The 24,011-nt window shown below is 45.0% G+C and overlaps 1 protein-coding gene across 14 annotated transcripts in view; it reads right to left on the reverse strand.

Moving 5' to 3' along the window:
* LOC146302869 (SLAIN motif-containing protein-like) overlaps positions 1-21,624 on the reverse strand; it is a 42,089-nt gene extending 20,465 nt beyond the window's left edge. For 2 of the 14 annotated variants that reach the window (XM_084697366.1, XM_084697355.1), the window contains exons 1-3: positions 21,295-21,483; positions 20,073-20,747; positions 14,676-14,812 (exon numbers count right to left, since the gene is read on the reverse strand). In XM_084697366.1, coding sequence (XP_084553492.1) covers positions 14,676-14,812; positions 20,073-20,747; positions 21,295-21,341 — 859 coding nt within the window. In that variant the 5' untranslated portion in view covers positions 21,342-21,483. Of the gene's footprint in view, positions 1-14,675; positions 14,813-20,072; positions 20,748-20,847; positions 20,997-21,229 lie in introns of those variants that run through there. The other 12 variants (XM_084697353.1, XM_084697359.1, XM_084697351.1 and 9 more) reach the window with 12 other exon arrangements.
* Positions 21,625-24,011: the final 2,387 nt, after the last annotated feature.

A 24,011-nucleotide genomic window follows, 5' to 3' on the forward strand; every position in this document is an offset into this window, starting at 1 on the left:
TAAGAAATGTTCAGGTCCTAGAAGGAACTCTAGTGGGAACCAGGTTGGCTCCTTCCTACCCTCACTTTGTCATAAAAAATGGCCTCTTGTACCAGGCCATAAAAAGTAATGAGAAAGTTATTGAACAGCTCCTGGTGCCACAACCTCATCGTCCCACAGTCCTTCAATTATCCCATACTCACGTGCTTGGGGCCCACTTAGGCATGGAGAAGACTAAGGAAAGAGTATTACAGAGGTTATTTTGGCCGGGCGTTCACAAGGAGGTAGAAAACTACTGTCGCAGTTGCCCGGAATGTCAGGTCAAGGCGCCCAAGGAAACTTACAGGAACCCCCTGGTCCCGTTACCCATCATAGAAACACCCTTAGAAAGGGTGGGGATGGATACCGTGGGGCCCCTACCCAAGAGTTCCTGGGGACACCAATACATCTTGGTCATCGTGGACTACGCTACCCGATATCCAGAAGCTGTGCCCTTAAGGCGAATGCGAAACAGATAGCAAAGGAGCTATTTCTCTTCTGCAGTAGTGTAGGGATTCCAAAAGAGATTCTCACTGATCAAGGGACCCCTTTATGTAACAGGTGAGGACCTCGGTGTACCACCCCCAGACGGACGGTTTAGTGGAGAGATTTAATAAGACCCTCAAAGCCATGTTGAGAAAGGCCATCAACAAAGACGGAATAAACTGGGACCAGCTTCTCCTCCTATTTGCGGCAAGAGGAGTTCCGCACTCTGGTACGGGCTTCTCACCCTTTGACTTGTTGTATTCACACAAACCCAGGGGTCTTCTGGACATTGCCAAGGAGACTTGGGAGGAGCAACCCTGTCAGCATCGTACCATGATTGAACATGTAGGGGCGATGCGGGAACGGATGGCCGCGGTAATCCCCATGGTGAAAGAACACATGGAAAAAGCTCAGAGGGATCAGAGGGCAGCCTATGACCGAACCCCTCGACTGAGATAATTCAACCCAGGAGACAGAGTCCTGGTTCTGGTCCCCATGGTGGAATGTACGTTTTTGGCAACATGGCAGGGTCCATTTGAAGTAATCGAAAAAGTGGGGGAGGTCAACTACAAAGTACGACAACCGGGGAAGAGGAAAGCTGAGCAAATTTACCATGTGAACCTCCTAAAGAAATGGCATGCTCGGGAGACGTTGTTGTGTCTTGCCCCCCAGGAGTCAAAGGAACGGGCCAGGGAGGAAGTGCAGTTGGGCCCAGACCTCTCCCCCTCACCAACTACAACAAGCCAAAGAGCTAGTGGATGGCAATCAGGATGTCTTTTCAGCCCTCCCAGGTTGCACCCACCTAGTGGAGCATGAAATACGCACCCCTCCAGGAAAAACGGTCAACCTAAAGCCGTATCCGGTGCCGGAGGCCCGCAAGAAACTGATTGAGGAGGAGGTCAGAAAGATGTGTGAGCTGAATGTGATAGAGAAGTCTAAGAGTGCCTGGTCTAGTCCCATCATCCTAACAGGCAAGCCTGACAACACGGTACGATTCTGTAACGATTTCAGAAAAGTAAATGAAGTGTCGGACTTTGATGCCTACCCCATGCGTTGAGTTGACGAGCTAATCGAAAGCCTGGGCCAGGCCCGGTTTATAACAACCCTGGATCTCACCCATGGGTATTGGCAGGTTCCCTTGTCAGACGATTCAAAGGAGAAGACTGCCTTTGCCACCCCTGGAGGCCTTTGGCAGTATCACATCATGCCGTTTGGTTTGTTTGGAGCTCCGGCCACCTTCCAGCGCTTGATGGACCAGGTGCTCAAACCCCCTCAGGACTATGCATCAGCCTATTTAGACGATGTGGTGATTCAGAGTCCAGACTGGGAAAGCCACTTACCTCAGGTGAAAAAGGTCCTGGATTCCCTAAGACAAGCCGGCTTGACGGAAAATCCCAAGAAATGCAAGCTGGCCTTCTGTGAAACCGATTACCTTGGGTACACCATCGGGCGGGGCCTCGTGAAGCCTCAGGAAGCTCAACTTGGGGCCATACAGAACTGGCCCCAACCGGGGACCAAGAAACAGGTGAGGTCATTTTTGGGCCTGGCAAGTTATTACAGGCGATTTATCCCTGACTTTGCTACAGTTGTTGCTCCGCTCACAGAACTGACTACGAAGAAACACCGGCAGATGGTGAAGTGGCACCCGGCGGCAGAGGAAGCGTTTGGCAGTCGAAAGAGGGCCTTGTGCTCGCAACCCGTCCTTACGGCCCCCGACTTCAATAAGGAGTTTGTGGTCCAGGCGGATGCCTCTGAGGTGGGTCTGGGTGCGGTGCTGGCGAAGATCCATGAAGGTGAGGAACACCCAATTCTGTATCTGAGTCGGAAGTTGCTATCAAGGGAGAAGAACTATGCCACAGTAGAGAAAGAGTGCCTCGCCATTAAATGGGCCCTGGAAACTCTGAAGTATTACCTGCTGGGAAGGAGGTTCACTCTGGTGACAGATCATTTGCCATTGCAGTGGATGGCTAAAAACAAGGAAACCAACAGCAAGGTAACTAGGTGGTTCTTAAGTCTCCAGCAGTTTAACTTCTCTGTTGTTCACAGACCCGGAAAGCGCCATGGAAACACAGACGCCCTGTCCCGCCGTGATGCCTTCTGGGCCTTGTTTACCCTGCCGAGGACGTCAGGCCTGGGTAGAGGGATGTGTGACATCACCAGGGGACAGGTAGTGGAGGGATGTTACATCCCTGGACCAGAGGTGGCAACACCCCAAAATGGTGGCAATGGCCCACACTACATCTCCCAGAATCCCTCACAAAGTGGACAGGTGTAGACGTGTGAGCCACCTAATTAAGTTAGGCCTAGAAAAGGGGGAGGGGAAAGAGCAGGAGGAGCGACCAGAGAGACAAAGGGCACATGGCTGGCTGGTTTGGACCAGGGGAGAAGTTGGGTGAGTGACGGACGGCTTTTTGAAGAGGGAAAGTCATTTTTGTTTAAACTTTTGTGGATTTTTGTTGGCTGGTGGAAGTTGGAAGAAAAAACCCTGCCTGAGTAGATTTTTGTTGTCTGCTCCCGGAAATAAAGTGCCTTCTTTTTGTGGAACCTGTTTTTGCGTGGTCCTTCCCACCCCGTTGCACTGCCTCACTCTTGCCTGCCCTAGTCAGCTCTTCTCATGACGCTGCAATATCATATGTGAATGTTTTGGGAGCATGTCTATTTTCTCAAAGGATATTGTCTTGCAGGTGGTGAATATGGTGGAGAAACTTCTCCCTCATTGCTTGCTGTCTCCAGCTCAGCATCTATGTCCTCACTCGGGCCTGCTGTCACCGTCACTTCATTTTCCATTTCAGTCCCAATCTGTTATTTCTGCTCTCTGTCTGCATCTGATGTCCACAGGGTCTGTTCTCCTATCACATCATCTCCCTCAGGTGCTGGTGTTGCAGCCCGTGGCTGGAAGGCTGTAGCCTCTGGTCTGAGGTTGCTCCTGGTTTGTGCTAGGGAGTCTCCTTGGGGCCATCCAGACATGCATCGCCAGTCATCCTCTTCAGAGTCAGATGAAGACTCATGTTCTGCATTCCGTGTTGTTGGTGTCTTTTTGTCTTTGTGTGTTCTCTCACCTCTTTTCTTTTCAAGCTTGTGTGACTCAACTGGCAGGAAGTCACAGGGCAGCAGCAGATTCCAATGAAGCAGTCTGGTGCGACCCTGGCCATCCTCTGGTTGTACTTCGTAAACTGGACTCTCTGGGTGTTTTCTCTTGACTACTACATGGACTTTTTCTTCCCAGAATGACCTGAGTTTCCCGGGTCCACCTCTTTCGGTCAAGTTCCTTATGAGAACTCTGCAGCCAGGATACAACTCGGCACCTTGAACCTTTTGGTCATACAGGTTTTTCCCCGTTTCCGCTTGCTTTTGCAGCCTTGGAGGCTAACTGGTACGCCTCTTCCATCCTCTGTTTCCATTTCTTTGCATAGTCATCATGAGATGCACTGCCATCACTGTGAGGGATAACAAACAAGATGTCAATCTGGGGTTTCAACCAAAGAGCAGGAAATATGGTGCGTATCCGGTGGACTCATTGCACGTGCAAATGTAGGCGTGTACTACTTTGGCAAGAGTTTTTCCTGCTTCAGCTTGATTATCCAGGTTACGCAGCATGGCCAGCAGGGTATGGTTGAAGCGTTCCACTTGACCGTTCCCCTGTGGATGGTATGGGGTGGTGCGAGAACCTTGGATGCCACAGTATTTTTTCACAGTATATTTACTGGGGAATCCGAATTTGAGAACAAAGTCACCAAATATCTTCTCAGCTGCAGTTCGAGCACTGTTATACGCCTACGCCATACGCCTGACCAACCGAATGTACTCATATCCTCCTTTACACTTCTCTAGGTGCATGAAGTCAATTGAGACCATCTCAAAGGGGTATGTTGTCACAATACTGGTAAGTGGTGCTCTCACTGCTTTCTGTGGTCTTTTCCGTTTCACACAGCTACACACCTTGTTGATGTGATGCTCAACGTCTCTCTGCATGTGAGGCCAGAAAAAGCACTCACGGATTAGATGGAGTGGCCGTTCAACACCCAAGTGTCCCATCTCTTCATGCAGCTCTCTCAGGATGAGGGGACGGAACTTTGGAGGCACAACCAGTTGTGTTCGTGTTGCTGTAAACCCTGGTTTATAGCTAAACTCAGAAGGCTGAGGCTGGACAAAGAGGCCGCGTTTAGGAGTGGGGACAGGGACAGATTCAAGGAGTCGCAGAACAGGTTTAGCAAGGGGGTGAGAGAGGCTAAACGACTGTACTAAGAGAGGCTGAAGCGCCAGTTCTCTGCTAACGACTCTGCTTCTGTCTGGAGAGGCCTCAGGCAGATCAGCAACTTCAAGCCCAGAGCCCCCCACTCCACTAACGACTCTCGTCTGGCCAACGACCTGAACGAGTTCTACTGTCGTTTTGAAAGACAATTGGACAGTCCTGAACAACCCCTTTCCACCCGTGAGGCCTCCCCCCTCCACCCCTCTACAGTGACGACCCTCTTCATTCAGGAGAGAGAAGTGAACAAACTGTTCAAGAGACAGAACCCCCGCAAAGCAGCTGGGCCGGACTCTGTCTCTCCAGCCACCCTCAAGAACTGCGCTGACCAGCTGTCTCCGGTGTTTACCTACATCTTCAACACCTCCCTGGAGACATGCCATGTGCCAGCCTGTCTCAAGTCCTCCACCATCATCCCTGTGCCCAAAAAAGCACAAGTGGACATAATGACTACAGACCCGTCGCACTGACTTCTGTGGTAATCTGTGGTAGTCTTTTGAGCGCCTGGTGCTGGCACACCTTAAATCCATCGCAGACCCTCTACTGGACCCTCTAGAGTTTGCCTACAGAGCCAACAGGTCTGTGGACAATGCGATTAATATTGCCCTCCACTTCACCGTACAGCACCTTGACTCCCCAGCATCCTACGCCAGGATCCTCAGGGCTCCAGACTAACTTTTTTTTACTGGGAGCACAGTAGCCCCTGACTGAAAATTTTAGGAGCTCAAGCAGAAGATTTAGGGGCACACCTTATATTGACCTGCAATGCATTTATTAATGTAACTGCAGAGGGTACAATTCAGTAGCAATTTGAGACCCTTTTTAGGAGTGCTCAAGCACTCCTAATATATATATGTTTTTTAAATTAAATATATTGTTTATTATCATTTGATGCTGGTTGTTCATGAAGAAAGGGACATCCTTAGTTTTTTCATTCAATATTTTGCATAATAATACATACATGTATTAATTGTTATTCAGTGAAATTAGGGATTTATATTAGCAAGGGGGTTTACATTTAGCACTTTTGCAAGGCACTGTATTCATGTCACATTCTCGGACTGAGCACCCCTAACGGTGCGTTCACACTGCAGCGGGGAGGGCAGAGCGGGGCGTCGGCTTCCCATTCATTTTCAATGAAACCAGGCGTTGACGCCCGTGTAGGGCATTGTGGGAAGGCGAGCGGGGCGTCGCATCTCGCGTAGGGTATTGTGGGAAGGCGAGCGGGGCGGTGAAAGTTGGATTTTCTCAACTTTATGTAAATGAGGAGCGTGAAAACGCTAGCGTTGGCCAATCGGGTTGGTTTCTTGTTTCTTGTAACGTAGCAACTGTTTGTCATGGTAAACATTTCTAGGTTTGACAAATTCAAGATGGAAGAGCAACTCATTGTATGTGTGTCTACACACTCAGTCTTGTTTTATACGCCTCTGTACAATTAAAGAGACGTTAACAAAAAATGTATAACTGGCGCAGGGTTGCCAAGGTTGTCGATGTCCCTGGTGTGTTAAATTCAGTCTCGTCACTTTAGCTAGCTACAGTACATAACTTAGCTCTAACTTTCTTCTGTGCTAGCCGCATACTACTAGTCTAGCTACAGTAGTCTAGTTTACCCGGCACACGATTGACATTCAATGTTGAAATGCTGGTTGGCAGTCACTCGCCAGCCATACGGTAAATGTGTAGTGGCCATAACCTAGCGAATGTTTCTGGAAAAATGTTTGAGGTGCTGTACAGTACTGTAGCCTATAGCCTATTTGACACGATCATGCAACATCTAGTCAGCGTATCTGATTTCTTGCATCATGTCGTGTATCAAGACAGGAGCACCTATATATCAATAATGATCGCTATTGTAAATACATGAACCCAAGTCTGCGCACTTGTCCATGACACCGTTTTACACAAACTACAACAGTGACCTTAAAGAAGTACAACTCTGTATTAACTCTTTAACACGCCCCTGAGCGTCGGAAGAGCACTGTCGGAAGGCCAGCGGTGCAGAGCGGTAAAAAAGTCTGCAGTGTGAACGCACAGTGACTGTGCGTGTCCACTACAACGGAGCGGCGCGGAGCGTCGGCTTCCAATCCATTTTCAATTAAACCGGGCGTTGACGCTTGCGTACGCTCCCAGAATGCCCTACACGAGCGTCAACGCCCAGTTTCAATGAAAATGAATTGGAAGCCGACACCAACGCGCCGCCCGCTCCTCCGTAGTGGACACGCACCGTAAAGGTCTGATCCTAGAATCGCCCCTGCGACGCACCATATAAGCTTGAGTTTAAATACATGATTTAATGTGACATTACGTACTGTACATGCAAGTCTAAGCTAAATGACTGAAATGTATGATGCACTTTTCGATCAGTCCTCGAACACCACAACACGATACTTGCCGAGTATAACAGCGCAACAGCTCAAACACAGGCAGGGACACAGTAGCAACGCTAGTGCTAAATTAGTATTTAGCTGCTCGGCTCCATGACGCCGGGTAAGAAGGGCTCGTGCAACTGCTCACCAAAAGAACGAAGGGGCACCTACTTGTCTGGCAGATTAAGACATGTTCGTAGGAACCTAGCGAAAAATAGCCTAAACTTTCCTAGACTTTAAGCTACGGTACTTATACAGAAGGAAAGCTGATATCGCTGTCTTACTAGAACGTCGTATCTATGCGTCGTTGCTAACGTGTGCTGACATTCGGTGCGTTCGACTTCATGCAGCACCGACTGCAGCCGACTGTCGGCGCCGCCGGCGCTGCATGAAGTCGAACGCGCCTATTGTGCACACCCAATGAATTCAAAACTTGTAGGTCGCACATGCGTGAGTGCTTGTAAAAAATGCTTGCACTGTCTCAAAAACTGGTCGCAAAATGCGACCATTTGGTCGCAGTCTGGAGCCCTGATCCTGTTTGTGGACTTCAGCTCTGCCTTTAATACCATCATCCCCGCTCTGCTTCAGGACAAGCTCTCCCAGCTGAACGTGCCTGATTCCACCTGTAGGTGGATCACAGACTTCCTGTCTGACAGGCAGCAGTGCCTTAAGCTCGGAACACAAGTCTCTGATTCCGGGTCCAACAGCACTGGATCTCCCCAGGGCTGTGTCCTTTCTCTTCTGCTCTTCTTCCTGTACACCAACAGCTGCACTTCCAGTCATCCGTCCGTGAAACTCCTGAAGTTTGCGGACGACACCAACCTCATTGGGCTCATCTCTGGTGGAGACGAGTCTGATTATAGGTGGGAAGCAGACAACCTGGAGACCTGTTGTAGCCAGAACAACCTAGAGCTCAATGCTCTTAAGACAGTGGAGATGGTTGTGGACTTCAGGAAGAACACAGCCCCACTCACCCCCACCCCCCTATGTGACTCCCCAGTCAACACTGTGGAGTCCTTCCGCTTCCTGGGAACTATCCTCTCCCAGGTACTCAAGTGGAAACTGAACATTAGCTCCCTCACCAAGAAAGCACAACAGAGGATGTACTTCCTGCAGCAGCTGAAGAAATTCAACCTGGCAAAAACAATGATGGTGCACTTCTACACAGCGATCATTGAGTCCATCCTCACCTCCTCCATCACCACCTGGTACGCTGCTACCACTTCCAAGGACAGGAGTAGGCTGCAGCGTATCATCCGCACTGCAGAGAAGGTTATTGGCTGCAATCTGCCTTCCCTCGAGGACCTGCACAACTGGAGGACCCTGAGACGAGCGAAGAAGATTGTGGCGGACTCGTCCCACCCTGGACACTCCATGTTTCAGTCACTCCCCTCCGGCAGAAGGCTGCGGTCCATCAGGACCAAAACCTCACGCCACACAAACAGTTTCTTCCCTTCCGCTGTTGGCCTCCTCAACAAAGCCAAGAGCTCACACTGACTTTAATGACATCATGTCTTAAAACTTTACATTTTGCACTACATTCAATTCCTGTAACATTTGTATTTTATATTGTAGTTTATATTGTAAATTGGCAACTTATATTTTATGGCAACTTATATTTTATTGTATATTTTTATTTAATTGTATTCCACTTAGTATTGCTAGTTTATGTATCCTTAGTATGGTTAGACCACATATTTAAATGTAAGATTCCTATATGTTTACTGTATGCACCTTCCTGCCAAAGCAAATTCCTTGTCTGTGCAAACTTTCATGGCGAATAAATCCCTTTCTGATTCTGATGAATCCAAGCACTTTCCGCACCTCACCCACTGTAGCTGGCTTCCTCTGCTTCATATCTTGCACTGGAGCTACCTCTGCAGGATCCATTGTGTAGCCTTCCTTTGATACGATTTTTCCCAGAAATTTGACTTGGTTCTTGAAGAGCTCACATTTCTTTGCATTCAATTTCACCCTGTGCTGTTGGTAGCGCTCAAGCACCTTTCTCACATCTTCCAGGTGATTATCAAATGTTTGGCTATGCACCAGGTTATCGTCTAGATATGGCTCGCAAATTTCATCTCTGAGTCCGGATAGGCACTCTTCCATGCTGCGCTGGAATTCGGAGGGTGCGGCCGACAAGCCAAAAGGGATTCGGTTCCACTCATATAGGCCCCAGGGCATTATAAAGGCTATGAGTGGTCTACTACTCTCTTCCATGAACCCTTGATGGTAGGCCTTGCTTTGGTCTAAAACAGAAAACCAGGCACTACCATGTAAACTATCAAGCATATCTTGAATGCGGGGAATGGGATGGCGATCTGGCAGAGACTTACGGTTGAGTTCTCTATAATCACAGCACAGACGGAGGTTCCCATCTTTTTTCCGCACACAGACAATGGGAGATGAGTAGTGTGACCTTGATTTTTGGATCCAGCCCCTGTTTAACAAGTCCTCTAAGTACTGTTTTACTTCTTTGTGAAGTGGCTTAGGTACCGACACATAGGTACGTCTTGCAGGTGTTGTATCTGTGAGTCTGATTTCCAGTTGTAGGGAAGGGACGGGAGAAGCTGGACGGGGGGTGACTGGCTTGGCGTACACTGGATAGACAGCCTTGACAAGTTCAACCTGTCCCAACATTGTGCGTGGGCTCAGGGTGACATCATGACAGGTGTTATGCTGGTGTTATGGTGATAGGCAGTGCTATGCGAGAATATGTCCCTTTGCTAAGAGTCATCATGCTCTCTGACATACTCAGGCCATTTGGCCAGGAGGCATGTTCATCAGGCAGAAAAAGAGCTTCTTGGCTGGACAGTAGCAGACCTGTTCTCACTGCGCATTTTACAGTTCTCACCTGAGAACTGTAAAATGCCCCAGCTGGGATCACTTCCTTCTGCCTGCCTACTCTCACTAGGCCGTCACTGCACTGAGGGTCACTGTTTTTAATAAGTTCACTAACATTTCAGTCTTCTTAGAGTTAAAAGAGAAAGCTGTGCTCACAGCCTGTGTTATTACTCTTCATGTAGACCCTCCACACCCTTCTTTAATAACAGTTCAATTACATTGTAACCAATGATTGGTTCTTCTGCTGCTCCTTTCTCACCTGTCATGAGCATGGGCACTTGAAGCGTGAACTCTGGAGCATGTGATGGGTCCAGCTGGAACGTGACCTCCACCCACCCTAGGAAAGGGATGTTGGTCTGGTTGATGGCTTTTCCCACAAGAGAACCAGGGCCAAGGAGATCTTCAGTGCTCCGTACCTTCACCTTTGGGATGCACTTCTTCCTCCAGGTGTCATTGATGAGACACACTTGCGATCCAGTGTCCCATAAGGCTTGGGTCTTCAGTCCATCTAGGTAACAACTCACCACACACCTCTTTCCAATAAGATGCAGCAGCTTTGAATGATGTTGAGGGGAGATATGGCTAACATAAGCAGACCCTCCCAATCTTCCACCTGGGGAACACCTTTCTGCTCGCAGTCTCTCTTCTAATTGGAAAATGCTTTCTCTGATAATAGTCATGGTGTTGGGTGACCCGCTCTGTTGATCTGGAGTGGCAGGGGAGGTATATTCTACGGTCTGTCCTTTGATATGAGCTGAATCAGTGTTACCTCTTGTGTTCCTTTGGCCTCTGCATCCTTTTGAGAAGTATCCACTCAAGCCGCACTTGAAGCAGTGATCACACTGTTAATCTTCTCCCCGGTCTTGACATCCTCTGCATGCCCTCTTCCCTCTGTTTTGGAACTGGCGAGATGGTCTTGCTGAGTACTGAACATTATTTCTCAACTCAGCCACTTCCTCTCTCAACTGTTTCACTGCATCCATCAGTTCAGTTTCTGCTGGACTTTTTGCAGCTTGTATCTTCTGGCTTTTAACACTGGCCTTTACTGAAATGCTGTGTTCAGACAGCTGGCCAAAGTCTGCTTCCCTGTCACTATACATCTGGTAAGTGGTTGTTTCTGTTTGTAGCTCATTTATTCTGGCTGGCTTATTCAGGATACTTTTTTTAAACTTCTGTTGTGTCTCCCAATCAACAGCAGCAGCATCATTCATTTTCTCTATTAGTATCTCGTCAGTCATTCCTAGCTCATCCAGGAGAGATTTCAGCTGCATTTTAACATTATCACTCAGTAGTCCTGTACTGACTGACCTAAGAAACTTCTTCTGAATGAGGTCTGGCCTATACTGTACGTCTGAGCTGGCATCTTTTGCAGCTGCCAGTAGCCTCTCTTTGAGTTCAACTGCAAGCAAAAGAAAGTTCTGAGGGGATTATTTTGCATTTTGCATCTTGAGTTATGTTAATGAGTCTGTGGAACATATCTGTAGTACTGTTTTCTTTGAAAGGGGCTATGAGAATCGTCTTCAAATGCGCCAGTGTCAAATTACTTTTAGCTTCCAACATATCATGTAAACTGAGCCCTGGTGTAGCCAATTTTACTACAGCTTCAACAATTTCAAAATCACTGTGGCCTTTACGTTTTCCAGAGTCTATATGGTGCATGAGTATGTGTACGATAACTTATCTTTCTGCCTCCGCTCACCGATCTGGCCATTAATTGGAAACTCCCGTCTGATAACCACTTCAGGAGTTCTGGGGAATGGAAGCTCTGGTGGGCTAGGCGTTCTGTTAATTTTCTCCCGAAGCCAACTTAATTCTTCCTAGAGCATTTTGGTCGACGTCTGGAAATTAAACTGCATTTCAGCATACCGTTTTTGTAGCCTTTGTAGCTCCTCATCATTTTCTTCATCCCTCTTTGGTTTGGGCGCGGTTTCTCTCAAGCGCTTAGCTGTAGCTAACAACTCTTGCACAAATGTCTCTGCTACGTCATGTTCCTCCTCTTCAAAAGCTTTATCCACTGTCACATTCATTTCTGTGTGTGCCTCTTCTCCTTATCTGGTGAAACTTTGGCTTTGATACACACCTCTTTTAGCTGTTCAATCATTAGCCGACACAGTAGCTCCGTTAGCTGATCCTGTAGCTGCTCCAGCTCCATTTTGCGTGTTCCAAACATTTCTTATTTTTTTTCTTTTCTTCAGACGTCTTTTTGCATCACGTTGGGTCCCTGTTCGGGCGCCAATTTTGTTGCACACTTGAAGAAAGTGATACTCTCAGCAGTGTGCGGGGAGAGATTGTCTCCTTTTATTCAAACTTTAAGATTGTCTAGCTTAGCTTTCTTTCTTCTTCCTAACCGTCATGCAACTGCAGTATCATTTCTAACTAACAGCGCCATCTAAGGCCAAAACATGCAACAGCATAGTAAATTAAGAAAATAAAAGGCCACAAAATCATGAAACTGGACCAAAGAAAAGACAAAAAGGGAGGGGGGGGGGGTGAGTAGTGTACTTGTAGCTAGCTACTTGTCGTTCATTACATCCCTAATATGGAATTAGTGTGTGTTAGTGGAGGAAATAACTGCAATATCTTTGGGAAATCGTTCAAATGGTGATACAAGCGTGAAATTTGGTACAAATCATCTTTGAAGGTCACTTCCATTTAGGAATTGGGGCCACTTGAAAATCAAAAATGGCCACCATTTATTTCAAGATGGCCACCATGGTTAGACTGATTTGGCATTTCTTTACTATACTTTGTACATGTCAATAATATCCCATAGTATGTTTTTTTTTTTTACATTTTCAAACTGGAGTAACCAGTTATAACCATCTGAAACATTTCTAAAACATGTCATAGGCTAACTGTGTTATAGGTCATGGGGAAAACTATGAAGTTTATGGTTAATTAGAGGGATAGAGGTATTTGGGGGATATACAGTATAGGAGAACAGTAAAAATAGTAGCTATATTTGTGGCTAGTTGCTTTTTTTCTTCTTTTTTGCACTGTGGCATGCGACATTTTAAAACCAAACCCCAATAGTCGCTAGATTGGTTCGCTCGTCGCTTTTTCAGACATCGAAAAATACTTAAATGAATGAACATTTTGTTTTGGCAGTTAACAATTAACAGTTCAAGACCTTTATGGAAGGACTGGAAAATCACAATGCATCAACATTTTACAAAGCAATCAAGAGGAATCTAGTTGCTTTCTTCAAGCCTAAAGCTCCTTCCATTGTTTCCAAGAAGAATGCCCTTAAATTAGATTGTCAGTTGTTTTCATCTCTTACCAGACAAGGCAGTGTGACTTGGAAGAATTCTTCATGCATGAAAACCAGTCAGCTCCTGCTTCGTTGAGTGATAATGGAATGCTTCACTCATCCCAGAAGTCAGAACTTCTGCACATACTGGAATGTGGAATCACCAAGCCTGATGTAGAGCCACAGGCTGACGCTATCATTATTGATCGGTCAGCCTTCATCAATGCAAATGCAAACCCTCCACGTGAACCAAAAACTAACCAAAAACCAAGGACTATGCTGCAGAAGATCTCCTTCCTAAGGTACAGGCATATTGTTCGAAGTACAAGCGAGTTTACATAATCTTCAACGTTTACAAGAAGTCCAGCCTCAAGTCAGAAACCAGAGCAAAACGTAGGAAGGCCATTAGAAGAAGGGTAATAGAATTTAGTAAGGCTCCATTAAACTGGAAAAACTTCCTACGAGATGATGACAACAAGACTGAACTCTTTAGCTTTCTGGCAAGCAAAAAATGTCAAGTAGTAGCAGAAAGCACTATTGTGGTGACAAACGGAGAAGAGATAGTCAGCGACAAGAGTGAAATCACTGAATCTTCAGTCCTGGCCCCATACTCCCAAGAAGAGGCAGATACAAGAATATTTCTCCATGTGCGACATGCAACAGCAAATGGAAAGCACAGTGACAAACGACACTGATGTTGTTATTATAGCAATATCCTGCTTCCAATCCTTCAAAGCAATAAGTCCAGAGAAGCTGTGGATTGCTTTTGGTCAGGGAGCCCATTCACAATGGATTCCAATCCATGACATTGTTTCAACAATTGGGCCAGAAAGATCCAGTGGCCTACCATTTTTCCATGCATTTAGTGGGTGTGACGTTGTGTCTGCACTCCGTGGCAAGGCTAAGAAATCTGTATGGCAAACATGGAATGTGTGTGATGAAGTGTCAGGGACATTTACCAAGCTTGGTCACTGGCCCACAACCGTTGATGATGATGACGTCCAAATGCTGGAGAGATTTGTGGTCCTAATGTATGAACTATCAAGTGCAGCCACACCTGTGAATGATGCACGACTGCATCTGTTTGCCCGCAAGCAAAGGCCATATGATGCCATACCACCAACAAGTGCAGCCCTCAAGGAACACATAACACGTACAGCCTACCAAGCAGGAGCTGTCTGGGAGTCATATGTTGTTTAAAAAAAAACAACATAAATGACAAATCAAAGAAAAATGACAAAAAGTTAACATAAAAATGACAAAATAACATATTTATCTATATCACAACTGGTGAAATATTTCCCCAAATATGCAAGAAATATCGTTATGACGATGATTTGGCGGCCCTATTGAAAAATGACTGCCTTATTGGATTTTTGGATGGATTTCATGCTTGTATTACAAAATGAACGATAGTTCCCCTTATTTCCTCTACTATGTATAATTCTATGCAGGTGCTTACTCTGATCCAAACGGTTAATCAGGGTTCTGCAGGCCACTTCTGTTTCTGGGCTGGGGTGATCCAGAAACTTTCGGCACCACTTGAGAGGAGACTCTGGACCAGGCTCCGCTATTTGCTTTTTAGGAGACACGTATAACCTGGACATTAAAGAAAGAGAGAAAGAGAAGTGGAGCCTTAGTGACATGTCAACAAATGAAATCTGTTAAGGAGTCCCTTTGATCAGCTAAATCCTCGTCAAAAGAAACGAAGGGTTATTACAAAAAGGAAGCACGTAAAGTGAGTAAATAGGGGAAGAGATCTAGATGAAGAAAATAAGTGAGAAGAGAACATGGGGAGGGATTTTAAGAGAGAGACAGAGGCAGACAAAGAAGGGAGGGATTCATTTAGCATCCAGATGTCCCATACATGACCCCTGCAAGCTACCAACTATCAGGAACTCTCAGGGGACTATGCCATCTTCTGTGCCAGCAAGCCTTACTTTTATTACTAGCTTCACTGAGATAGAAGAGTTCAGTTCACCAACATTACACATTTGTTATGAGCCTAAAACAAAGTCAGACATGACAGTGGGTTGTGGGAGCATTGAGACAATTATCCTAAAGCAATGCATCTTTATTTGGTTACAGCACCAGCTACGGCTTTGATTGTACTTTGTTGGGTTGATTGGAAATGTGTCATCCCACATGAGGGCAGATTATCGTTTTGAGTTGACACCAGCAGCTGAGTGTTAACTGTTTTTACTAGGGATGGATATCGAGAACCGGTTCTGTAAGGACCCGGTTCCAAATTTCTCAAAACCCGAATATCAATAAGGTCCAAGCTTATCGATACCGCTATCGAGACCAAGTAATATAATGTAACGTTGATTTATGTTTCGAGAAACAATTAATGTTATTTAAATCAAATCACTGGTGCACAAACATACAATGTTTGACTAATAAAATGACTAATTCATTTGAAATGACTGCCAAACGGCTTTAAAATAAACAAAGAAGAATGTAATTGCCTCACGCGCTACTTCGCTTCATTTATCATTTTGTTGCTAGCTATGATGGCAGAACGCACGAAACGGTCAAATGCTTGGCTACATTTTATTAAAGCCAAAGATAAAGACAAAGCAAAGAGCAATATATGTTCTAAAGTAATTTATTGTAAAGGGGGAAAACAACTGCGATGAAAAAGCACCTGCATCAGATAAAGATAATGCAGTACTTTGACTGTGTCCGAGTCGCAACGGTGCAAACTCCAGCTGCCTTTGCAGGACAATCCTCTGGAGAGCGCACCCCAACTTCGTAACGAGTCTCCGTTGTTGACAATAATAAGCCAATTCAGGGCTCAACAGTCCAACTATTTGACTCGCATATACCCCTAAAATGTGATGTGTGCGCGAACTGCAAAAATTATTTACGAGCACAGTGTGTGAGTAAAGACAAGCCCCCCCCCCCCCTCACTGCTGATCATTCAAAACAGTCACCACGAGCATGGCTTTGTGGGATGCTTAAGCATAGTGTTAAACAAAAACAGAGACAGAAAAAAACAGGGATAAGATACGGAAGTTTTGGGTTTGGTTAGCTGGTCATTTAGCTATATCAGGTGCCTTTTGTTGAAACGTGTACAACTTTTCATAAAGTCAATGAGCTTGACAATGTCACTTTTCGTCAACCAACCAATCACAGTCTAGTTACTCATCCAGGTTGTGGATAGTACATCTGTAGTGGACAGATTTAGATTTAGCCAGTCAGTCCATTGTGCCTATATATGCTCCTTTGAGCCAGCCTCCTCCTGAAAGCAACACCTTCCCCTTGTTCTATCTGTTTTACTTAAGATATAGAAAAGTATCAATAGTGGTATCGATAAAGACTCGAATTTTCGAGCAGTCTCAAAAATGGTATCGATATCGATAAAAATGAACGATACCCATCCCTATACAGGAAGGTCTGGTTAAGCACCAAGTCATGCTAAGCCTGACAGTTAGCCTGCCCCGGACCAGACAAGTTTCGCAGCCTAAGTTTCCATAGTAACCAAGTTCGACCTACGTTGAGCTAGCTTTATGGAACCGAATGAACTAGAAATTAGTCAGACTAACTGACATAAGTCTGGCTTATTCGGTAAACTCGCTTTATGGAACAGGCCTCTGGTAGAAGCAAGCCTTTCTGTCGTTAAGTGTTTTGTGGAGCCATGCTGTTTGTTGATCTGTTAAATAAACACATCAGTAGCAAGAGTTTTGTAGCTTTACTGTACAGTGCCTTGCAAAAGTATTGACCCCACTTGTGCTTTTTCCTATTTTGTTGTCTTACAACCTGGAATTAAAATAGATTTTTATTTGGATTTCATGTAATGGACATGTACAAAATAGTCTAAATTGGTAAAGTGAAAAATCTAACTTTTTTCAAAAAATTCCATAAAATAAATAACGGAAAAATGGTGTGTGCATATGTATTCACCCCCTTTGCTATTAAGCCTCTAAATAAGATCTGGTGCAACCAATTACTTTAAGAAGTCACATTATTAGTTAGATTGCACACAGGTGGACTTTATTTAAGTGTCACATGATCTCAGTATATATATATATATATATATATATATATATATATATATACACACCTGTTCTGAAAGGTCGCAGTCTGCAACAGGACTAAGTGGTCAGGGACAAAGTTGTGGAGAAGTACAGGTCAGGGTTGGGTTATAAAAAAATTGCCAAAACTTTGAACATCCCACGGAGCACCATTAAATTGTGATGGGGGAATTAAAGCTTTTCAAAGCAACAAGCTATTTGACACAATTGTCTCGAATAAGTATCGCTTTTTCGAAGCGTTCGATACATCTTCTCCATAGGGACATCTGCTGGTCAGTTTATGGTATGGCGACTGTATCGAGCGATGGAAGGACTCAAGTGACGTCAAGTCCTCGAGACGTCAGTCTCATAATCGTCATTGACGATTTGATAAATTAAGGTTATGTGACAAATGTTTCGATTTGCAAGTGTCAAAAATATGTTATCATATATCTTGTTGTATTATAAACAACGTAACGTCTTTGCTAGGCTATTTTACATTTATTATATTTATTTTTAGGGTTCTTATAACATTAATTACACACATTCCTCAACTGTGTATGGCTTTGTGGTGAGAGCGCAACCCCTCACTCAAATGTAGTGAGATCGCATCCCCTCACCCCGTTTTAGTAGAAGTATATGCTGAAAGAATATATTACTAGATGATAATGTAAGCTAGCGGGTAAGGTTTTGGAACATGCTTTTGCAACCGGGAAAGGGATGGCCACATTTGAAGGCTGGTAAAACTAGAGAAAGATGTAGGCTATGTGCTTATGTACACCTACTATCTCATATTTGTATCTATCTCGGTCTATCTAGCTCTGGCAATCTACCTGTATCTCTGGTTCTGTCATTGAATGTAGTGTCCTTAAATAGGCCTATGTCTCCTCTTTATAACCTACGAATATTAGTGATGTCTGATGTCTTGTAAGCGTTAGAAATAAACGTCGTTTGTCTCAGCTGCTCGAAGCATCGGACATCACTTCGACACTTCGACTCTGATCACGTGGTTTTTGGCCATTTGAAGCTACGCTCGACACGTTTGTATCGGTACAAATTGTTTCGAAAGGTCGATACCGCTTCGTGAGCACGGTATCGAGCGTAACATCACTACCATTAAAGCAATTATAAAAAATTGAAAGAATATGGCACCACAACAAACCTGGAAAGAGAGGGCCCCCCACCAAAGAGGCAAAAAATAGACCAAAGATAACCCTGAAGGAGCTGCAAAGCTCCACTGCGGAGATCTGTCCATAGGACCACTTTAAGCCGTACACTCCACAGAGCTGGGCTTTACGGAAGAGTGGCCAGAAAAAAGCCATTGCTTAAAGAAAAAAATAAGCAAACACTTTTGGTGTTTGCCAAAAGGCATGTGGGAGACTCCCCAAACATATGGAAGAAAGTACTCTGGTCATATGAGAAAAAAAATAGCTTTTTGGCCATCAAGGAAAGAAAAACAGGACCGTGTGAACACTAACCAGACCTAATGAAAAATGCAACAAAGTAGCAACTCATCCACTGACTTGGACCAAGCAAAGGGAATAATAGGTGTCAAAGCACCCTAATTCTGTGGAAACCACTGCCTCTAGTATTCACATGTCATTCTGACCCTCAATAGCATTGGCTGGCCACCCCTCACACAGTCTTAAGGATGTCTCCCTTTTTCTTACATTTAGCAGACACTCTTATCCAGAGCGACTTACAGTAAGTACAGGGACATTCAAGTAGGGTGAAGTGCCTTGCCCAAGGACACACCGTCATTGGTACGGCCGGGAATCGAACCAACAACCTTCTGATTAATAGCCCGCTTCCTGAACCGCTCAGCCATCTGACCCCCAGATGGCTTTTCTTGCCCTTTTTCTCTGACTCTTCTGTTCCTCTTGCTCTCTCCAGTTCCTCCTCTCACTTGTTCTATTTCATATCTCTCACAACCCCTTGTTCTTTGTCACATTCTATTTTATTCGTAACCTACTCATTCTCAATGTATGCCATTACCATAAATTCATAGTCCATGCTTTTTAAATGGACCTCAACTTCGCACAGTAATTTTACACACACACACACAACTGTGCAAGCACATTTGGTACTGTACAGTCCTGTCTTTGTGCACAGCAGTGATCCAAAACAAGTGTGTTAAAAATATATATTTTTATATATCAAGTGGATTTAACATTATTTAAGGTAATATGTCAGGGCAGCTATGTCTGGACACAAGAAAATCAACACGTGTGTTGACAACTTCAGTTCACTCTGATGAAAACGAACAAGCATGCCAAAATGTCTCACCCAAAATTCAAATAGTCTTCCAAAAATCTTTAATTAAATTTACCAGTTTTAATAGGATTAACATATACTTTTAGTCAAGATTTGGTTTGAAGTCAAGGTTTCTGAATGACCAAACAGCTATGGAGTCAGGCAAACAGCAAGCCAGTTTTAGATGGGTGCTTTTCTGAACAACTGACATGACTGTTTTGGCTGCAAGGACTGATATAGGATATTGGTAAACTCACAAACACATGCACACACTCAGTATGACATGTACCTCAGATGTAGTTCGAGGCTGTCCTTAATCCAATATCATAGTAAGCACTTCCTCCCATCTACATATTAAAAGACATGAAAAAATAACACTATAAAATAGTGGGTTTATCATATGTTTATGATGAAATGAACTACAATATTTATTTAATCAGTCGGTAGTGCTACCTACCAACTATTTACCCAACTCGCAACCTAATTCCCATTACGCTACGTAGTAACGGATACCTCACATCTGTATCTTAAAAGAAAATGGAAGTAGAATGCCCCCTGTGAAAACCACAGACACCGTTAGTGACACTTACCAGCTGTCTTCATCCCCAACCTCCACCCCCTCCTCTTCTAGGTCCAGAACATCCACTTCATCCAGAGCAGACTGGTCCACTCCTGAGTCACTCTCCGCCATGGTCTCTGACTCATAGCTATCCAGAGAAGGGCTGTCTGGGGTTAGGCATCCCTGCTCTAGAATCTGCCCCTGTCCTAGACCTCCATTACAGAAGGGCAGGGTTAGGAAGCCCTCGCACGCACTTCCATCCTCCTCGCCATCATCCTCCTCTAGCCTGTTAGTCTGAGGTAGAGGAGACATATCCTTGCAGCTGTTACTGTCTTGCGGGGGAGACAGCTCAAAGTCACGGCTACTCAGTTCCTCAACTCTGTCCACCAAACTCAGGGGTGCGTTTGTCACCTCATCACAGGAGAGATGCTCGTTGATGTTGCTGCCTACAGGGTGGTTGCTGTTTGTAGCTCCACCATGGTGGATGTTTTTGCCACCCCTGTTGCGGAGACTTTGGTTTTGGACCTCCAGTCTTCGTACAAGCTCTTGCAACTTGCGTACCTCCTCCAGCTCCACCCCTGCAAGCTCCTGTTCCTCCTCTTCATATCCCGGCGCAGAGTTCTTAATCAGCCCGCTGGTGCTGATGCCATGGTCTGCCTGCGGCTGGAGTACTCCTGCACTATCCGGCACCACCATGATACCTGCTCTAGATAAGAGATAAAGAAAAGTGAGAAAAGATGCCTCCAGGAGTTAAAGATCTAATTCACCTAACCAATAAATGTTGAAACAAAAACACCACCATGTACCCGGCGCTTTGGCATATAACTTGTTAAATGTTATGTTAACATTTGGTAATAAATTGCACTGAATTGGTAGTAGGAAGGCTATGTTGTGGAGCTCACACGGACACTATACTGCTCCATGCTTTCATTAAATGCTGTACCCGAGCTGGGTTTAGCTATTGTTTGGTTACTTTGCATTCAAACCAGCAAGAACTGTCCGAGCTACAGTAGCCTAGCTACAGTATTCGTCAAAAATCGCAAGCAACGGTCGATACATAAACATTAATCAATGTTGCATGATGTGCACGCCAGTTAACATTATAGTATATCTGCTATTCAAATGATGAAACGGTACATGATCTCTAGATAACCAAGCTAGCCAACACGCTAAGCAAAACAAACCTACCAGAAGAGCCGGTGTAGTCTTGTATTGTACGCTATGTAAATGTAATTGCTGAATCGCTAACTCACAAGATTCTAGGCGCGAAAGTGTACGTCCATAGATCAAGTGCAACCATATACTGAAATGTAATTCAAACAAAAAAGCAACATGTTAAGCCAAGTCTATAGTTACACCATCTGCTAGATTTTTTCCAAGAAAAGCTAATACCAAATAGTAGCTTCTAGCTAGCTAGTTACCAGCAAACGAGCTGGATGATGGACACTAGTTAGCCCAATCACATTCACAGGATTACCAGTACCTCCTCCCCTTGTTTACGACGCTTGAGTTCCTATTCTTTTAAGAGCTTAACGAATCTGGGAAACCCCGGCCAAGAGCGTTTCCATGGCATTCAGAAATATACAACAGCGCAAATCTCAATTTATATCTGAAATGCCTGAGCAGTCATCAAACAAAACAGGTAGGGTGATTTCAGTTAATGTGGGACACTTTTTGGTAGAGGCTCCAGTAGACTTACAAAATACTGTTAATTCGCCCCAGTGGTGTTTCTGTAAACTGTTTTAGGGCTTTAGGAACATTTTCATTGGAATGAAATGGGAAAACACAATATTTTAGAAGCTACAAACTTTCAAACATAACATGACCCCCTCTCTCACTCAGGCAGCATTTTCAGGTAGCATTTTCACGTAATGTGGGACAGCTTGTCTGGTAAAGTGTGTCAGTCATTGTCTGTCAGCCTAGTCCGCTAATATAATAATAATTAATTTAAATAGAACAATGCTAGGTGCAAGGGTGTGGCAAGACTAATTTAGTTGTGGGGGTTGACTTATACAATATGCATAAAGTTTAACTGATGTAAATCTTAGTGATCTGCAGTCTATGTGCTTGCTAGCTAGTCCCGCTGCGTTAGCATTTTGTTGGACTAGCGTTAACGGTCACGCTTACAAGTCTGAAAGAGCTGGTTCGATGACAGCGTAAGACTTACACTGTAAGTTGTTATTTAGTTGGGAACTTAAGTGCAGTATGATGCATTGGTATTAAACATTTGAGAACTGTTGAATTAAATTATTTTTCATAGCATAAACACAGCATTACTAGATGTCCCACGTTACCTGAAAAATGCTGTCCCACATTACCTGACATGATCAGGTGATGTGGGACAGTCACATAAAATGTTTTTTTTTTTTCTTCTAACAAAGCATTATTTTACACATTGTAACTTCATTTAAATTCCTTTGCCAGCCTTATCATTGAGAAATATAATGTCATATGCCGCTGAACTTTCAATGCGTTTTTTGTGTATAGACCTCTTGTCAAGCCAGATCACGCCTACTCTGATGATGTCAGAAAAATAAAAACCACTGCATAGTGACTAGAAGTGTTGTATTTATGAGTCAAGATCAGCTCTGGTGATTGGATGTCAGTTTTGCACATATTAACTCATCAAAATGCATAACTGTCCCACTTTACCTGATGTCCCACATTACCTGAACTCACCCTACTTTATGTAGCAAGCTTTGTATATTTCTATATTAGACATTCTTTGCCACGTTATTCCTCAAACAACAAGAATAAATATAGCTGCAAGCAGCGATGCGGGTTCCTCCGCAAAATGGCAAAATATTTAAAAAATGTACAATGTAGAAGCAATACGACTTCATGTTTGGCCAACAACAATAGGCTGAACGGGGATTTAAACTCATGAGCATAAGGTTACAAGTCAGTTTCTATCCTCTCTGCTGCACATCAACTGTTGAGATTTTATGAATAGAAAGGGCAGAGTATTACCTTTGGTCAGCTTTGGGACAAATGCTAAGAAACTGTCTACATTTCACTGTCAAATTGCATGAAGTTGCACATGATACTACTTCAGAATGATGTAATCATTTGTTGATGGTTTGAAAAACCATCAGTCAAAATGAAATCTGAATTATTGACACAAAGATATTGAGGCAATGTGGACATTTACATAAATACAACCCTATCACCCTATCATCCTGGGAAGGTCTATTCAGGGGTCCTGGAGAGGAGGGTCCGCCGGATTGTCGAACCTCGGATTCAGGAGGAGCAATGTGGTTTTCGTCCTGGCCGTGGAACAGTGGACCAGCTCTATACCCTCCGCGGAGTCCTGGAGGGTACATGGGAGTTCGCCCAACCAGTCTACACATGTTTTGTGGATTTGGAAAAGGCGTTCGACCGTGTCCCTCGGGGGCTCATGTGGGGGGTGCTCCGAGAGTACGGGGTACCGGATTCCCTGATCGGGGCTGTCCGGTCCCTGTACGACCGGTGCCAGAGTTTGGTCCGCATTGCCGGTAGTAAGTCGAACTTGTTTCCGGTGAGGGTTGGACTCCGCCAGGGCTGCCCTATGTCACCGATTCTGTTCATTACCTATATGGACAGGATTTCTAGGCGCAGCCAGGCTGTTGAGGGGGTCCGGTTTGGTGACCTCAGGATCGGGTCGCTGCTTTTTGCAGATGATGTGGTCCTGTTGGCTTCATCGGGCCGTGACCTTCAGCTCTCACTGGAGCGGTTCGCAACCGAATGTGAAGCGGCTGGGATGCGAATCAGCACCTCCAAATCTGAGGCCATGGTTATCGACCGGAAAAGGGTGGAGTGCCATCTCCGGGTCGGGGAGGGGATCCTGAACCAAGTGGAGGAGTTCAAGTATCTCGGGGTCTTGTTCACGAGTGAGGGAAGAATGGAGCGCGAGGTCGACAGGCGGGTCGGTGCGGCGTCCGCAGTGATGCGGGCTCTGCATCGGTCCGTCGTGGTGAAGAAGGAGCTGAGT

Source organism: Hypomesus nipponensis, chromosome 1, assembly GCF_054491055.1.
Source record: "Hypomesus nipponensis isolate SF chromosome 1, ASM5449105v1, whole genome shotgun sequence".
NCBI lineage: Eukaryota > Metazoa > Chordata > Actinopteri > Osmeriformes > Osmeridae > Hypomesus > Hypomesus nipponensis.